Source organism: Erythrolamprus reginae, chromosome 5, assembly GCF_031021105.1.
Source record: "Erythrolamprus reginae isolate rEryReg1 chromosome 5, rEryReg1.hap1, whole genome shotgun sequence".
Classification (NCBI taxonomy): Eukaryota; Metazoa; Chordata; class Lepidosauria; order Squamata; family Dipsadidae; genus Erythrolamprus; species Erythrolamprus reginae.
Window position 1 is genome coordinate 1,523,746 of NC_091954.1, and position 12,778 is coordinate 1,536,523.

The 12,778-nt window shown below is 41.6% G+C and overlaps 1 protein-coding gene across 5 annotated transcripts in view; it reads right to left on the minus strand.

Moving 5' to 3' along the window:
• LOC139167478 (peroxiredoxin-like 2A) overlaps positions 1-12,778 on the minus strand; it is a 19,046-nt gene continuing 6,268 nt past the window's right edge. For all 5 annotated transcript variants that reach the window (XM_070751925.1, XM_070751927.1, XM_070751926.1 and 2 more), the window contains exons 2-6: positions 11,150-11,320; positions 8,306-8,400; positions 1,855-1,995; positions 1,415-1,579; positions 1-413 (exon numbers count right to left, since the gene is read on the minus strand). In XM_070751925.1, coding sequence (XP_070608026.1) covers positions 303-413; positions 1,415-1,579; positions 1,855-1,995; positions 8,306-8,400; positions 11,150-11,320 — 683 coding nt within the window. In that variant the 3' untranslated portion in view covers positions 1-302. The remainder of the gene's footprint in view (positions 414-1,414; positions 1,580-1,854; positions 1,996-8,305; positions 8,401-11,149; positions 11,321-12,778) is intronic.

Below are 12,778 nucleotides of genomic sequence, written 5' to 3' on the forward strand. Positions count from 1 at the left end.
TTTTAATGTCCAAACAATGTTTATTAAGCTTTCCACCATCCCCTCCCCCGATACCCTGATGCACCTGAATGTTTTGTTCCAACTGGAAAGGATCTTGGCCAGACCTCCAAATTTCAGATCTGGCCTTTCATTGACCCAGTAGAACAAAGACAGAAGGAATCAGAAGTGTCTGAAGAGCAGCATGGAAAGAGCTACTAGGAGCTGGACTTTGTGTTATTTGGGAGAACCTGAGAACCTGGAAGAGATAAGGGCCTACGTGGCAACATTAGCATTTGCAACAACAACAAAAGGAAAGGGGGCTTTTATTCCCCATGGTCTGAAGGTTGAGCTTTGATCTTCTTGACAGCATCAAGGACAGCTTCAAGGCTGACCTTGTCTCCAAATTCTTTCTCGCGGTGTTCCAAGAGGACCCCCTGGAAAAAGAGACACAGCTCAGGAACAGGTTTTTCCCCTTCTGGGCTTAGGAAGAATTTTATGCTGAGATTTTCAAATTTAAAATCATCGATATTGTCATGTTGTATTAAATTTTACAAAATTAAATAGAAATCTGGTTGTCAGACGAGAGGCAAGATTTATATATTCTAGTCCATCCCCCTGCTTAGGCAGGAAACCCTACACTACTTCAGACAGATGATTATCCAACATCTGCTTAAAAACCTCTAGTGTTGAATGCTCCAACCCTGGAAGTTTTTAAGCAGATGTTGGATAACCATCTGTCTGAAGTAGTGTAGGGTCTCCTGCCTAAGCAGGGGGATGGACTAGAAGACCTCCAAGGTCCCTTCCAACTCTGTTGTTGTTATATTATCATCATCATCATCACCACCACCATCATTATTATTATTATTATTATATTATTAATATTATTGAAATAACAATTTTAAAACATGAAAACATGCGGAGAGAAAAGGAGAGAGGGAGAGAAAGAGAAAGTTGGGAGCAAGAGGAAAAGAAGAGAGGAGAAAGAAAGGAGAGAGAGAGAAACAAAGGAAAAAAAGGAAAAAAGGCAGATAGAGGGGGAGAAGGAAAAGGAAGGAAGGAGAAAAAGAGCAAGAGAAAGAGAGAAGAAAGAAGAAAAGATGAAGATAGAGAGGCAGAGAGAAGGGAGAGAGAAAAAATAGAAAAGAGAAGACAGAAAAAGAGCAAGAGGCGGATAATGAAAGACAGAGAAATAGAGAAGGAGAGAGGATAGATTGGATGGATGGATGGAGGGAGGGAGGGAGGGATAGATAGATAGATAGATAGATAATGATGATAGATAGATAGACAGACCTACAGACAGATAATGATGATAGATAGACAGACAGACAGACAGACAGACAGACAGACAGACAGACAGACAGACAGACAGAAAGCTACAGAGAAGTGAGTTTCGCAGGGCTGAAACGTTACCGGCCCCATCTCTCCGCTCTCCCACCTGTTTGCCTGGGCCGATCACAAAATCCCCTCCCAGGATCACGCCTTCTCCATCGACGTTGCCCTTGTAGCCGCTCCTCCAAGCGCGCCAGAAGTTTCTCCAGACGGTCCAGCGGAAAACAGCCTGGAGAAGCATCGTTCTTCTCTGAGGACCGTAGAATTTTCTCTGGAAAACGAGAAGGAACTCAGCTCAAAATGGAAAGTCTTCCGATAGAGAAGACCTCCTGAAAGAACAGAGTTGGGTCCCTTGGGGTTGTGGTGGTTGTGTGCCACTCTCTTCCCCCAGCTCACCAGCCAGTGTCCCTCCCTTCCCACACCCAAACAATGTAGAGTTTAACCCATCTCCCCTAACAGGGCAAGCCAGGATAACCGTACGCTTCCATAGGCCATCTCCTCCTGCTGCTTAAATTCATTTAAAATAATAATAATAATCCCACCTACCTTCTCATCCAGAAATATTTCTCCCTTGAAGTACGGCCGAAAGTCCTCCACCTCCGTCCCGATGTCTTCTTTCACCACAGCATAAAGAGGGACCCCGACCTTGTCGAGTTGGGGTTTCAAAGAGGAGAGCTCAGAGGCCTCCTACAAATGGAAGGACAGCTTCAGTCAATCATCACCCAACCCAACTGTAATACATCTATTAAAACAGGTGGTTATCCTCAACGAATGGCAAGAGAGCCCGTCCATGGGTTGGCATTATATTGGCTGCAGGTGTTGCGGACTGCCACAAGGGGGAGATAGAGTACAGTTTATTTCTCTGGAGTTTCCTCTTCGTTTCTCTTTGTCTGGTTTGCTCTGCAATTCTCTGCAATCTCTCTGTATTGTAGTCATGTATTACAGCTAAAATGTGTTTAGTCTTGATATCTTCGTTTGCTGATTATGACAGAGACAACTGGAAAGAAAGTCTATGGACTTGGAAATATTTGGATTCTTATTCTGAGTTATGTGTATGTCTTTAGACTGTTTATCCGAAGATGTTATTTCTCAAACTAAACTTTAATTCAAGTTAGTATATCTGTGTGTGGCTGCGTAGTTATTCACAACTAATCTCAATCTAAATGATTCCGTGTGTGCACAACCTTGGTAAACAAGGATTATTCTGCTCACACGTTGACATACATACAACCAACATTTCTGTTGCTAAGCAAGACATTTTAAAGTGAATTTTGCTCCATTTTTACGGAGTTTCTTGCCTAGGTTCTTATCGATTATTGCTTTTATATGCCGCTCACTCCGAAACGGACTCTGAGCGGCTGACAACATGGTCCCTCCCAACGCTTGTTAATCTGTATGATCTTTAAATTTCTGCTATTTCTGTGCTGTCTGCATTCCTGTGGTTTTGTCATCTCAACAAAGTACAGTAGAACCCCGACCTATGAGACTAATTGGTTCCGGAAGGAGGCTCGTAAGTCGGAACGCTCGTATGAAGAAACATTGTTTCCCATAGGAAACAATGTAAAGTCAATTAATCCGTGCAACAACAAAAAAAAACCGCTGCCGCCGAACGCGGAAGTTAGCGTTCAGCTTCAGGAGACAGCTGCGAAGCGGCGCGCGTGTTTTAAAAGGTTGCAGCCGGCCTGGGGGGCTTGCCAGCACCCCCCCGAGCCCCCCAGGCCGGCTGCAACCTTTTAAAACACGCGCGCCGCTTCGCAGCTGTCTCCTGAAGCCGAACGCGGAAGTTAGCGTTCGGCTTCAGGAGACAGCTCCTTGGCGCTCGTATCCCGAATGTGAGCTCGGGAGGCGAACAAAAATGTCGCTCCCCTCCCAGCTCTTATCTCGAGTAGCTCGTAAGTAGAGCTGCTCCTATGTCGAGGTTCCACTGTATTCACGTGTTAAATGGTTCTTGGCCGTCTGCCCGGAGCTATTAACTGAAGGGTTTGTATCTCGAAAAGTTTGTATGGCGAGGCGTTTGTAAGACGAGGTATCACTGTATTAGATAAATACACAAATAATATCTCTTATTTATCTTCAACACTGAGCCATCGTGCTTCCCTCCTCTCTTTATAGATGCTTTAGGGATATTTGAATCAAGTCACAAATTCCAACTTGTCAAGGATTTTCTGAACTCGAAGAGGATGTGAATGTCTGCATGGTTCACTAAATTTATCTTCTCTTCCAAAAGAATGTCGGTTTCGGTTACGAGAAGTTTAGCTTCCCTTTCTGAGTCTTTTTCCTATAGTAACCTAAACTTTACACATTGATTATTATTATTATTATTATTATTATTATTATTATTATTATTATTATTATTAATTGGATTTATATGCCGCCCCTCTCCAAAGACTCGGGGTGGCTAACAGCAATCATAAAATAGCGTACAATAATAATCCAATACTAAAAACGATTAAAAACCCATTAATATAAAAAACCAAACATACAGACAGACATACCATGCATAAAACTGTAAAGGCCTAAGGGGAAAGGGAATCTCAAGGGCGGCAGAGGTGGGTTTTAAGTAGCTTACGAAAGGCAAGGAGGGTGGGGGCAATTCTAATCTCTGGGGGGAGTTGGTTCCAGAGGGCCGCGGCCGCCACAAAGAAGGCTCTTCCCCTGGGTCCCGCCAAACAACATTGTTTAGTTGATCTCAAATTCCGCCTCCCAACTACTTTTCACAGCTCCGTCCTGGGTGCACTTTGCTCCCTTCCCTCTTTATTCTGCTCAGTTTTAATTGGATTTTTAATTTTGAGATCTTTTTTCCATTGTTTTAAATGTTTTATAGAGCATTTTGTTAAGTTGCCTTTGGCATACACATTTAATACACAACAGACAAAAGCCGCCACAAAATCCCAGGGCTGTGGTTGGCTAAGCTGGTTTTGGTTTTTAAAAAATAAATCTTGAAAGAAAGCAGTAGCAGAAAATGAACACGGATATGTTCGTGAATTCATTAAAACTGCGGCGTGACTCATCAGGGGATTTTACTTCAAATTTCTAAGCCGAAACCATGAGCTGTTTTTCTTTCCAGCTGCTCAAATAACTTCTGTAACTACTACAAGTACCTTGGGGCCCCGAGCAACCAATTGGCATGTAAGGGAATATTTTTAAAAACTGGTCTAAACTTGTCTTGATTTAGTTCTTTCTAAGATCCAGCATTTGTACTTGGGGGCAAACAATTTCAGGTTGCTTCTAGGATTTCACACTCTTAAAATATACACAAACACACAAGAACAACAAACACTTAAATCTTCTGCCCCCACAGGAAAATCAGAGTGCAGGAATGAGACTTTTGGCTTACAGAATGCGTTGTTTTACTGACATAATTTGGGTGCCTCTTATACTCTGAATGTAGCTTTTTTCCAGCCCTGATTAGCTGCTAACGATCTTCCTTGCAAGTTCTTTCATGGTTACTCTCTGCGAAGAATGTTTTCCAAGCCCTAAGTCTTTGCAGGGTTTTTTTCATTGCTCTAACTTGCTCCGAATAAGCTTCTTTCCAGCCCTAACCAGGTGCTAACGATGTTCCCAGCTCTTACCTTGCAAGTTCTTTCATTGTTACTCTCTGCAAAGAATGTTTTCCAAGCCCTAAGTCTTTGCAGGGTTTTTTTCATTGCTCTAACTTGCTCCGAATAAGCTTCTTTCCAGCCCTAACCAGGTGCTAACGATGTTCCCAGCTCTTACCTTGCAAGTTCTTTCATTGTTACTCTCTGCAAAGAATGTTTTCCAAGCCCTAAGTCTTTGCAGGGTTTTTTTCATTGCTCTAACTTGCTCCGAATAAGCTTCTTTCCAGCCCTAACCAGGTGCTAACGATGTTCCCAGCTCTTACCTTGCAAGTTCTTTCATTGTTACTCTCTGCAAAGAATGTTTTCCAAGCCCTAAGTCTTTGCAGGGGTTTTTTCATTGCTCTAACTTGCTCCGAATAAGCTTCTTTCCAGCCCTAACCAGGTGCTAACGATGTTCCCAGCTCTTACCGGCTTGCAAGCTCTTTCATTGTTACTCTCTACGAATAATGTTTTCCAAGCCCTAAGTCTTTGCAGGGTTTTTTTCATTGCTCTAACTTGCTCAGAATTTTTCTCTCCAGGTTCTAACAATGTTCCCAGCTCTTGCAAGCTCTTTCATTGTTACTCTCTCTGCAAAGAATGTTTTCCAAGCCCTGCCTTTGTAGTTAGTCAGTAACTTCCTGCTAAGCCAATTCAAACCAGTCATCCCACCAGGCGTCTGGCCTATTTCCAGTTTAATAAGCTGCTTGTCTCTGCTAAGCTGCACCGATCCTTCTTTCCCATTCCATGTTTTCAAATCACCATTCTCTGCCTTTTGTGCTGCTAAAGATTATAAAGCCCTTTTGTTCTTTGTCATGTTATTTTTGCCCAATTTCCCTGCCCTTGCCAAGTTTTTTTTTTAAAGAATAGAATAGAATTGTATTGACCAAGTGTGATTGGACGCACAAGGAATTTGTCTTGGTGCAAATGTTCTCAGCGTGCATAAAAGAAAAAGAGACATTTAATGCAGATTTAGAAATGTTTAAAAGCTTTTTTCCTCTGTGCTCCCTTCGATAGAAACATAGAAACATAGAAGATTGACGGCAGAAAAAGACCTCCTGGTCCATCTAGTCTGCCCTTATACTATTTCCTGTATTTTATCTTACAATGGATCTATGTTTATCCCAGGCATGTTTAAATTCAGTTCCTGTGGATTTACCAACCACGTCTGCTGGAAGTTTGTTCCAAGGATCTACTACTCTTTCAGTAAAATAATATTTTCTCATGTTGCTTTTGATCTTTCCCCCAACTAACTTCAGATTGTGCCCCCTTGTTCTTGTGTTCACTTTCCTATTAAAAACACTTCCCTCCTGAACCTTATTTAACCCTTTGACATATTTAAATGTTTCGATCATGTCCCCCCTTTTCCTTCTGTCCTCCAGACTCTACAGATTGAGTCCATGAAGTCTTTCCTGATACGTTTTATGCTTAAGACCTTCCACCATTCTTGTAGCCTCGGCAGCTAAGAAACCCAAGGTGTAATAGCATGCTTGAAACCAGAACGTTCCCCCGTTCTCAGTTAACGTAACAAACTCCTAATCATGTTCACAGGAGAATTATAAATAAAAGACAAGTATCTGCCTCAAATACCAGGAGACCGATTGAGTTGCTGACATTCATTCATTCATTCATTCTGTCAAGGTGTTGTGGTTAGCTCTGGCCCAGCTCCTGCCCCAAGGACTGTGGATATGGGGGAGACATCCACATGCTGCAGGCCTGTTTTGCCCCCGGTGGAATCTGCTGATGAAGGCTCCTCTGACCAAGAAGACATGAGTGACAGGGAGGAGGAGAGTGGGGCAGACAGCTCAGAAGGAGATCAATTATCTAGCTCCTCCTTGGATTCGGAACCAGAGTTAATGATACAGCCACGCATGCGGAGAGCGATGCATAGGCAGCAACAACTGAGAGATTATTATCAAAGAAAATGAGGCCACCTGTGGTTGGGTGGGGCTGTGGTCATTAGTGAGGCTGCTATAAAGAGCAGCCTGTGGGTTTGGCCATTGTGGAGGATTATCTGATCGTTGTGTTTCATGACTGTTTACTGACTTTGACCTTTTGTGTGCTGATTTTCCCCCGCTTTGAAACTAAACCAGAGCAAAGTGTGTTTCACTTTGTGAAAGAAGGACTGTGAATGGCCTCACAGCTGCAAGCTAAGTATCTCAGAACTGATAAGGGACTTGTACCAATTACCAGTTTGTTTGGAGAGGAGTGCTCTTTGCTATACCAAAAGAGGGCTTAGGTTAAGGGAATTTTCGGTATAAAGAACATTGTTTTGAATTTTCAAACGTGTGTGTGACTGAAATTTGTACCTGTGAATTTTTGGGAGGATTCTACCAGAGAGCCCGACAGAAGACAAGCCAGTGCAGAAGTTGGGGATAAATCAATGGCTTTTGCCACACTATCTATAGAAGACCTGATGTTTATGGGAATTTGGGAAGGGTGATTTTCATGAGGGAGCTATTGCAGCCACAAGGAATTCTTTTGAGGGGTTCAAGGCCATCCTAGGCCCACCACCTGGGTGGAAGCGGAAGGAGGACTGGCCATGCTGGCACAATCTGAGTGGGCAACGTGACAAGTTTGTGGGTGGGGGGACAAGGGATGTGAACGTTCAACTGGGTGGCAAACTCAGATCTAGGTTTCTCAGTGCTCCGGCAATAAATTGCATTCAAAAAGTAATGCAATAATTTTAAAAAAAGTAATTTATTGAACAGATTTGCACAAACACTTCAAATTCTTCAAAGTCCTGTCCTTGGGCCTGTACACATTTTTTCCAGCCACTCTGCCATGACCAGTACGCGCCCTGGAAGGCGCCTTCGGGGACCTCTCGCAACGTCTTCGTCACGGCTGATTGGATCTCTTCTATGGACAAAAAAAGGGTTCATTTCAGGCTGGGAACAAAAGAAAGTCTGCTGGGGCGATGTCAGGACTATAGGGGAGGGGGCAGCGTTGGCACCTGGTGTTTGGCCAGGAACTCACGGACTCGTGACAAGGTTCATTTTTCTTCCATAGAAGAGATCCAATCAGCTGTGACAAAGACCTTGCAAGAGGTCCCCGAAGACGCCTTCCAGGGCACGTACCGGTCATGGCAGAGTTGTTGGAAAAAATGTGTAGAGACCCAAGGACAGTACATTGAAGAATTTTAAGTGTGTGCAAATCTGTTCAATAAATTACTTTTTTTAAAAAAAATTATTGCATTACTTTTGGAACGCACCCTGTACTTTGACTCGGACTGTGATTCATTCATAGCCATAGTGGTGCAGTGGTTAGAATGCAGCATTGGAGGCTGACCCTGCTCACTGCCAGCAGTTCGATCCTGATTCAGCCTTCCATTCCTTAGAGGTTAGTAAAATGAGAACCCAGATTGTTGGGGGGGACAACGATTAATTCTTAGAAACGGTTCTACTGGGGACCGTATACGTTACCTCTCTGCACAAAAATCATCCAGGCCGCCTGACCGCCATAATGACCGCACCGTTCGCCTTCCACAGATCCTTGGCTTTGAATGTCCTCTGCTCTCCTTCAGGTCCAGGGAAGGAAAGAGAAAGAAGTTAAGCTCCTTTAAATCGTGCCCACGTCCTGGTAAACTGTGTGGATGTGTGGTTGTGACTGAGTAGGTCGACTGTTTTTTAATCTGGTGGGATTTTTAGCTTGTTTTTTTAATTATTCAGATTTGTATATGCATTGTTTTATGTTGTATCTTGTGAGCTGCCCAGAGTCTTCGGAGAAAGGCGGCATACAAATCTAGTAAGTAATAATAATAAACTCATGGAGAAGTCCAGATGGTTCTTTTAGCAGCCGAGATAGAAGCAATATTGGATGCTGCATAATAATAATAATAATAATAATAATAATAATAATAATAATAATAATAATAATAATAGCAACAACAACATGCAGTCCTAGGTGCTTGGGAAGCGCCCGACTGGTGATGAAATACAAAATCCAGCATAGTGATCTCATTTGCTGTGTTGTATTGTTGATGATGATGATGATGATAATAATAATAATTATTTATTAGATTTGTATGCCGCCCCTCTCTGTAGACTTATATTAGACTTATATTATTATAAGTAGACTGAGATTATTATTATTAATAAGAAGAAGAAGAAGAAAGAAGAGAAGAAGAAGAAGAAGAAGAAGAAGAAGAAGAAGAAGAAGAAGAAGAAGAAGAAGAAGAAGAAGACGACTTGAAAGGGACCTTGGAGGTCTTCTAGTCCAACCCCGTTTAGGCTGACAACCCTACATTCCATGGATGCTTTCTCAACTTTCCAAATTTGTTGTTTTCTTGTTTCATTTCCCAACTAGGTAACATCATCAAGGTTAGGACCGCTAGCAACGATGATGCTATTTAGAAAAAAAATGAGCTTAGAAAGGCCCAAGGAGCCCACAATTCAACCCTGAGCTACAGATATTTGCTTCTATTGTGGGAAGCTGTTAACTCTGAGAATCTCCCATCCAGCTTCTAAGCAGATCCAACTCTGTTGAGCTTTTCAAGATCAATCAAAGTGCACCTTATATGATGAAGACGTTATCTGGAGACAATGAATTGTAGAAACATAGAAGACTGACAGCAGAAAAAGACCTCCTGGTCCATCTAGTCTGCCCTCATACTACTTCCTGTATTTTATCTTACGATGGATGTATGTTTATCCCAGGCATGTTTACATTCAGTTGCTGTGGATTTACCAACCACGTCTGCTGGTTAGTATTACTATCTATTGAGTCAGTTTAATGTCTTCTAGACAACCACGCTTCCCAGGAGTTGTAACCCAACAGGTGAAAAAAGTTGCATTTACTTTCTCCTGTAGCGTGTTTTAGAAGAACACCTGAATTCTAAAAATCTGTGGATTCACCTACTTGCACCTAATTTCTAAGCTGCATCCTTCTGAGTTCCCAAACTATCTTTTGGGCAACCATGACCTGGACGATGGAGAATATCTACAGACTTACAGAACCACAACTGGATCTCAAGAACACAAGAAGGAATATATATATTTTTGTACACATTTTTGTATTCTTGAGTAGAAAAGGAGTGGTTTTTTTCTGAAAAAAACCACAAACTTCACTCCTAAATGAAATGAAACTTTAGACAACTTTCCAAGTGAGGAATGTTCCCATCTCTACATCCCTCTAGCAGAGTAAAATCTGAGGTTTGCTATTAGCCCTTTACTCACTGTAGGAAAAAAAAACCCAGATTTGTTTCTCTAGGGCAGTGTTTTTCAACCAGTGTGCAATGGCACACTAGTGTGCCACGAGACATGGTCAGGTGTGCCGCTAAGAAGAAAGCTCAGGTTCCGATCTCGCAACTTTTTGCTGAGAGAGTGAGTGAGAAAGAGAGAGAGAAAGAAAGAGAGAGAGAAAGAGAGAGAAAGAAAGAAAGAGAGAGAGAAAGAGTGAGAGAAAGAAAGAGAGAAAGAGAGAGAAAGCAAGAATGAGTGAGAGAGAAAGAAAGCAAGAGAGAGAGAGAGAGAAAAGGAGAGGAAGGGAGAGAGAGAGAGAGAAATGAGCAAAAAGGGGAGGAAAAAAGAGAAATGAGAAAATGATTGAGACAGAGAATGAGAGGAAAGAGAGAGAAACAAAAGACAGAGAGAGAAGTGACTCTTGATTTAAAGCATATGATAAAAAGCACCCAAAGAATAAGAGAAAAAAACCCAGCCCTCACCTGTTTTTGGAAATGGTTCAAGAGTGTGTATACACACACACACAAAAGGGTGGGGAGGAGACAGGGATGGAAAAAGAGAGGAGAGTGTCTTAGAGTGTCATTTTGGTTGGTGGTGTGCCCCAGGATTTTGTAAATATAAAAAATGTGCCGCGGCTCAAAAAAGGTTGAAAATCACTGCTCTAGGGCATTGCTATAATTTGCAATCACAGGGTGTCCAGGGGGAAAGCATTTTCGAAATTCCCTGACATTTCCCTGTCACTTGCGATCTAGTTAAGGCACGGTTGTAGATGACGTCACACCAAACGGCTCAGCCATGGAGAAATATCGGCAGCTGAGGAAGCAAGTTCTTGCCACAGTGATGCTCATTTTTGCTTGACTCTGCCAGGCAGCGCGATCCATTGTTTTTGACATGATTTTTCCCTGACTTTTAAACATTTTAATACAGTTTGGTTTCCCCCCCTGATTTATTCCATTTTTCTCATGAATTCCCTGATATTTCCCAAACCGCCGATTTCCCTGATAATTCCCTGATTTCCCTGTTTTTCCAGGTTGGCTGGACACCTCGAATTAGGCGCTGGTGACGGCTCTTCCTTCTAAGTCTTACCTTGGCCCAGAGTCTTCAACTCAATTTCTTCTAGAAAGTCCATCGAGGCCATTTCTGCTTTAAGGAGGAAGAAATCCGTATTGGCCAGGATAATTCCCGTCACGGCAGCCCCGATGGCTCCAAATCCGAGTGTCCACATTGCAACGGAGAGGTCAATCGGTAAAGACATTTCTAAAAAGTAATTTTATTGATTATAAAGAAGAAAACAAACAAACATAACACATAACAAAACATTAAAGGAGCATTTCCAAAATGTAAACTGTAGGTGGTACACATCACAAAAGTAAAAACTTAATGCTGTGACTATAAAAAGTGGTTTTCATGGATATATCAAGTTGATATATATTAATTTATCCTTCTACCGCACGAATCCCAGAGACCGATAAGGTCCCAGAGTTGGCCTTCTCCAGGTCCCGTCGACCAAACAATGTCGTTTAGCGGGCCCCAGGGGAAGAGCCTTCTCTGTGGCAGCCCCGGCCCTCTGGAATCAACTCCCCCCAGAGATTAGAACGGCCCCCACCCTCCTTGTCTTTCGCAAATTACTCAAGACCCACCTATATCGCCAGGCCTGGGGGAGTTAAGATATTCCTTCCCCCTAGGCCATTACAAGTTATGCATGGTATGTTTGTGTGTATGTTTGGTTTTTATAATAAGGGTTTTTAGCTGTTTTATTAAATTGGATTGTTACATGTTGTTTTTTATCATTGTTGTTAGCCGCCCCGAGTCTGCGGAGAGGGGCGGCATACAAATCCAATAAATAATAATAATAATAATAATAACAACAACAACAACAACATATATATATAAGTTGAGATTAACATAACTTACATTTTCATTCTTATTTTGCGTATATTTGGAACTTATATAGTCAAATTTAAACTCTATAGAATTGTAATGATACCATCCAAAGATCTTTACTATTGATTTGTCAACTATATGGCTAAATTTCAACTTTAAAGATTTAGTTCAGATTATTTCTAGCCGTTTTAGTTTATAATGTTCCTAACAGTTTTTGGATAGCCACCTATCGATAGGTTCGCAGTTTCTCTTGTATATAATATTTCACATTTGTCTCTTTTGGTAAAGACATTTCCAGAAAAGGAATGAAAGACCCATCACACCAGCAGCCGAAAAGATTTTACAATTTTAAAAAGGAAATGAAGACTTAATGAATGGCTTAAATTGAATGTCCAATTAATTCATTAGGACAGGTTTTAAAAGTTTGATATATACACTGAAAGGAAGTTTTAAGCCACTTTTGTATGTATAAAATGAATCTCTTTCTTTAAGTAACGATGAATACTTTCCTTTAAATCTGTAAAATACTATTCATTAGATTAAATGAATAGTAAATGAATAAAGGAATAAATGTTAAAATTGGTGTCTGTGTCGGCAAACTAGTGCAACTGTGATTGTGTCTTTTCACCTCGTACACTTTATTTTGTATGCTCCATCTTGCAATTGTATTTATGTTTTTCAAGTTTTGACTTAATTAAGTACAGGTAATCCACAACCTACAACCACAACAGAGCCAAAAATTTCTGCTACTAATTGAGACATTTGTTTAAGTGAGTTTTGCCTTGTTTTATCACCTTTCCTGTCGCAATTGTTAAGCGAATGACTCCAGTT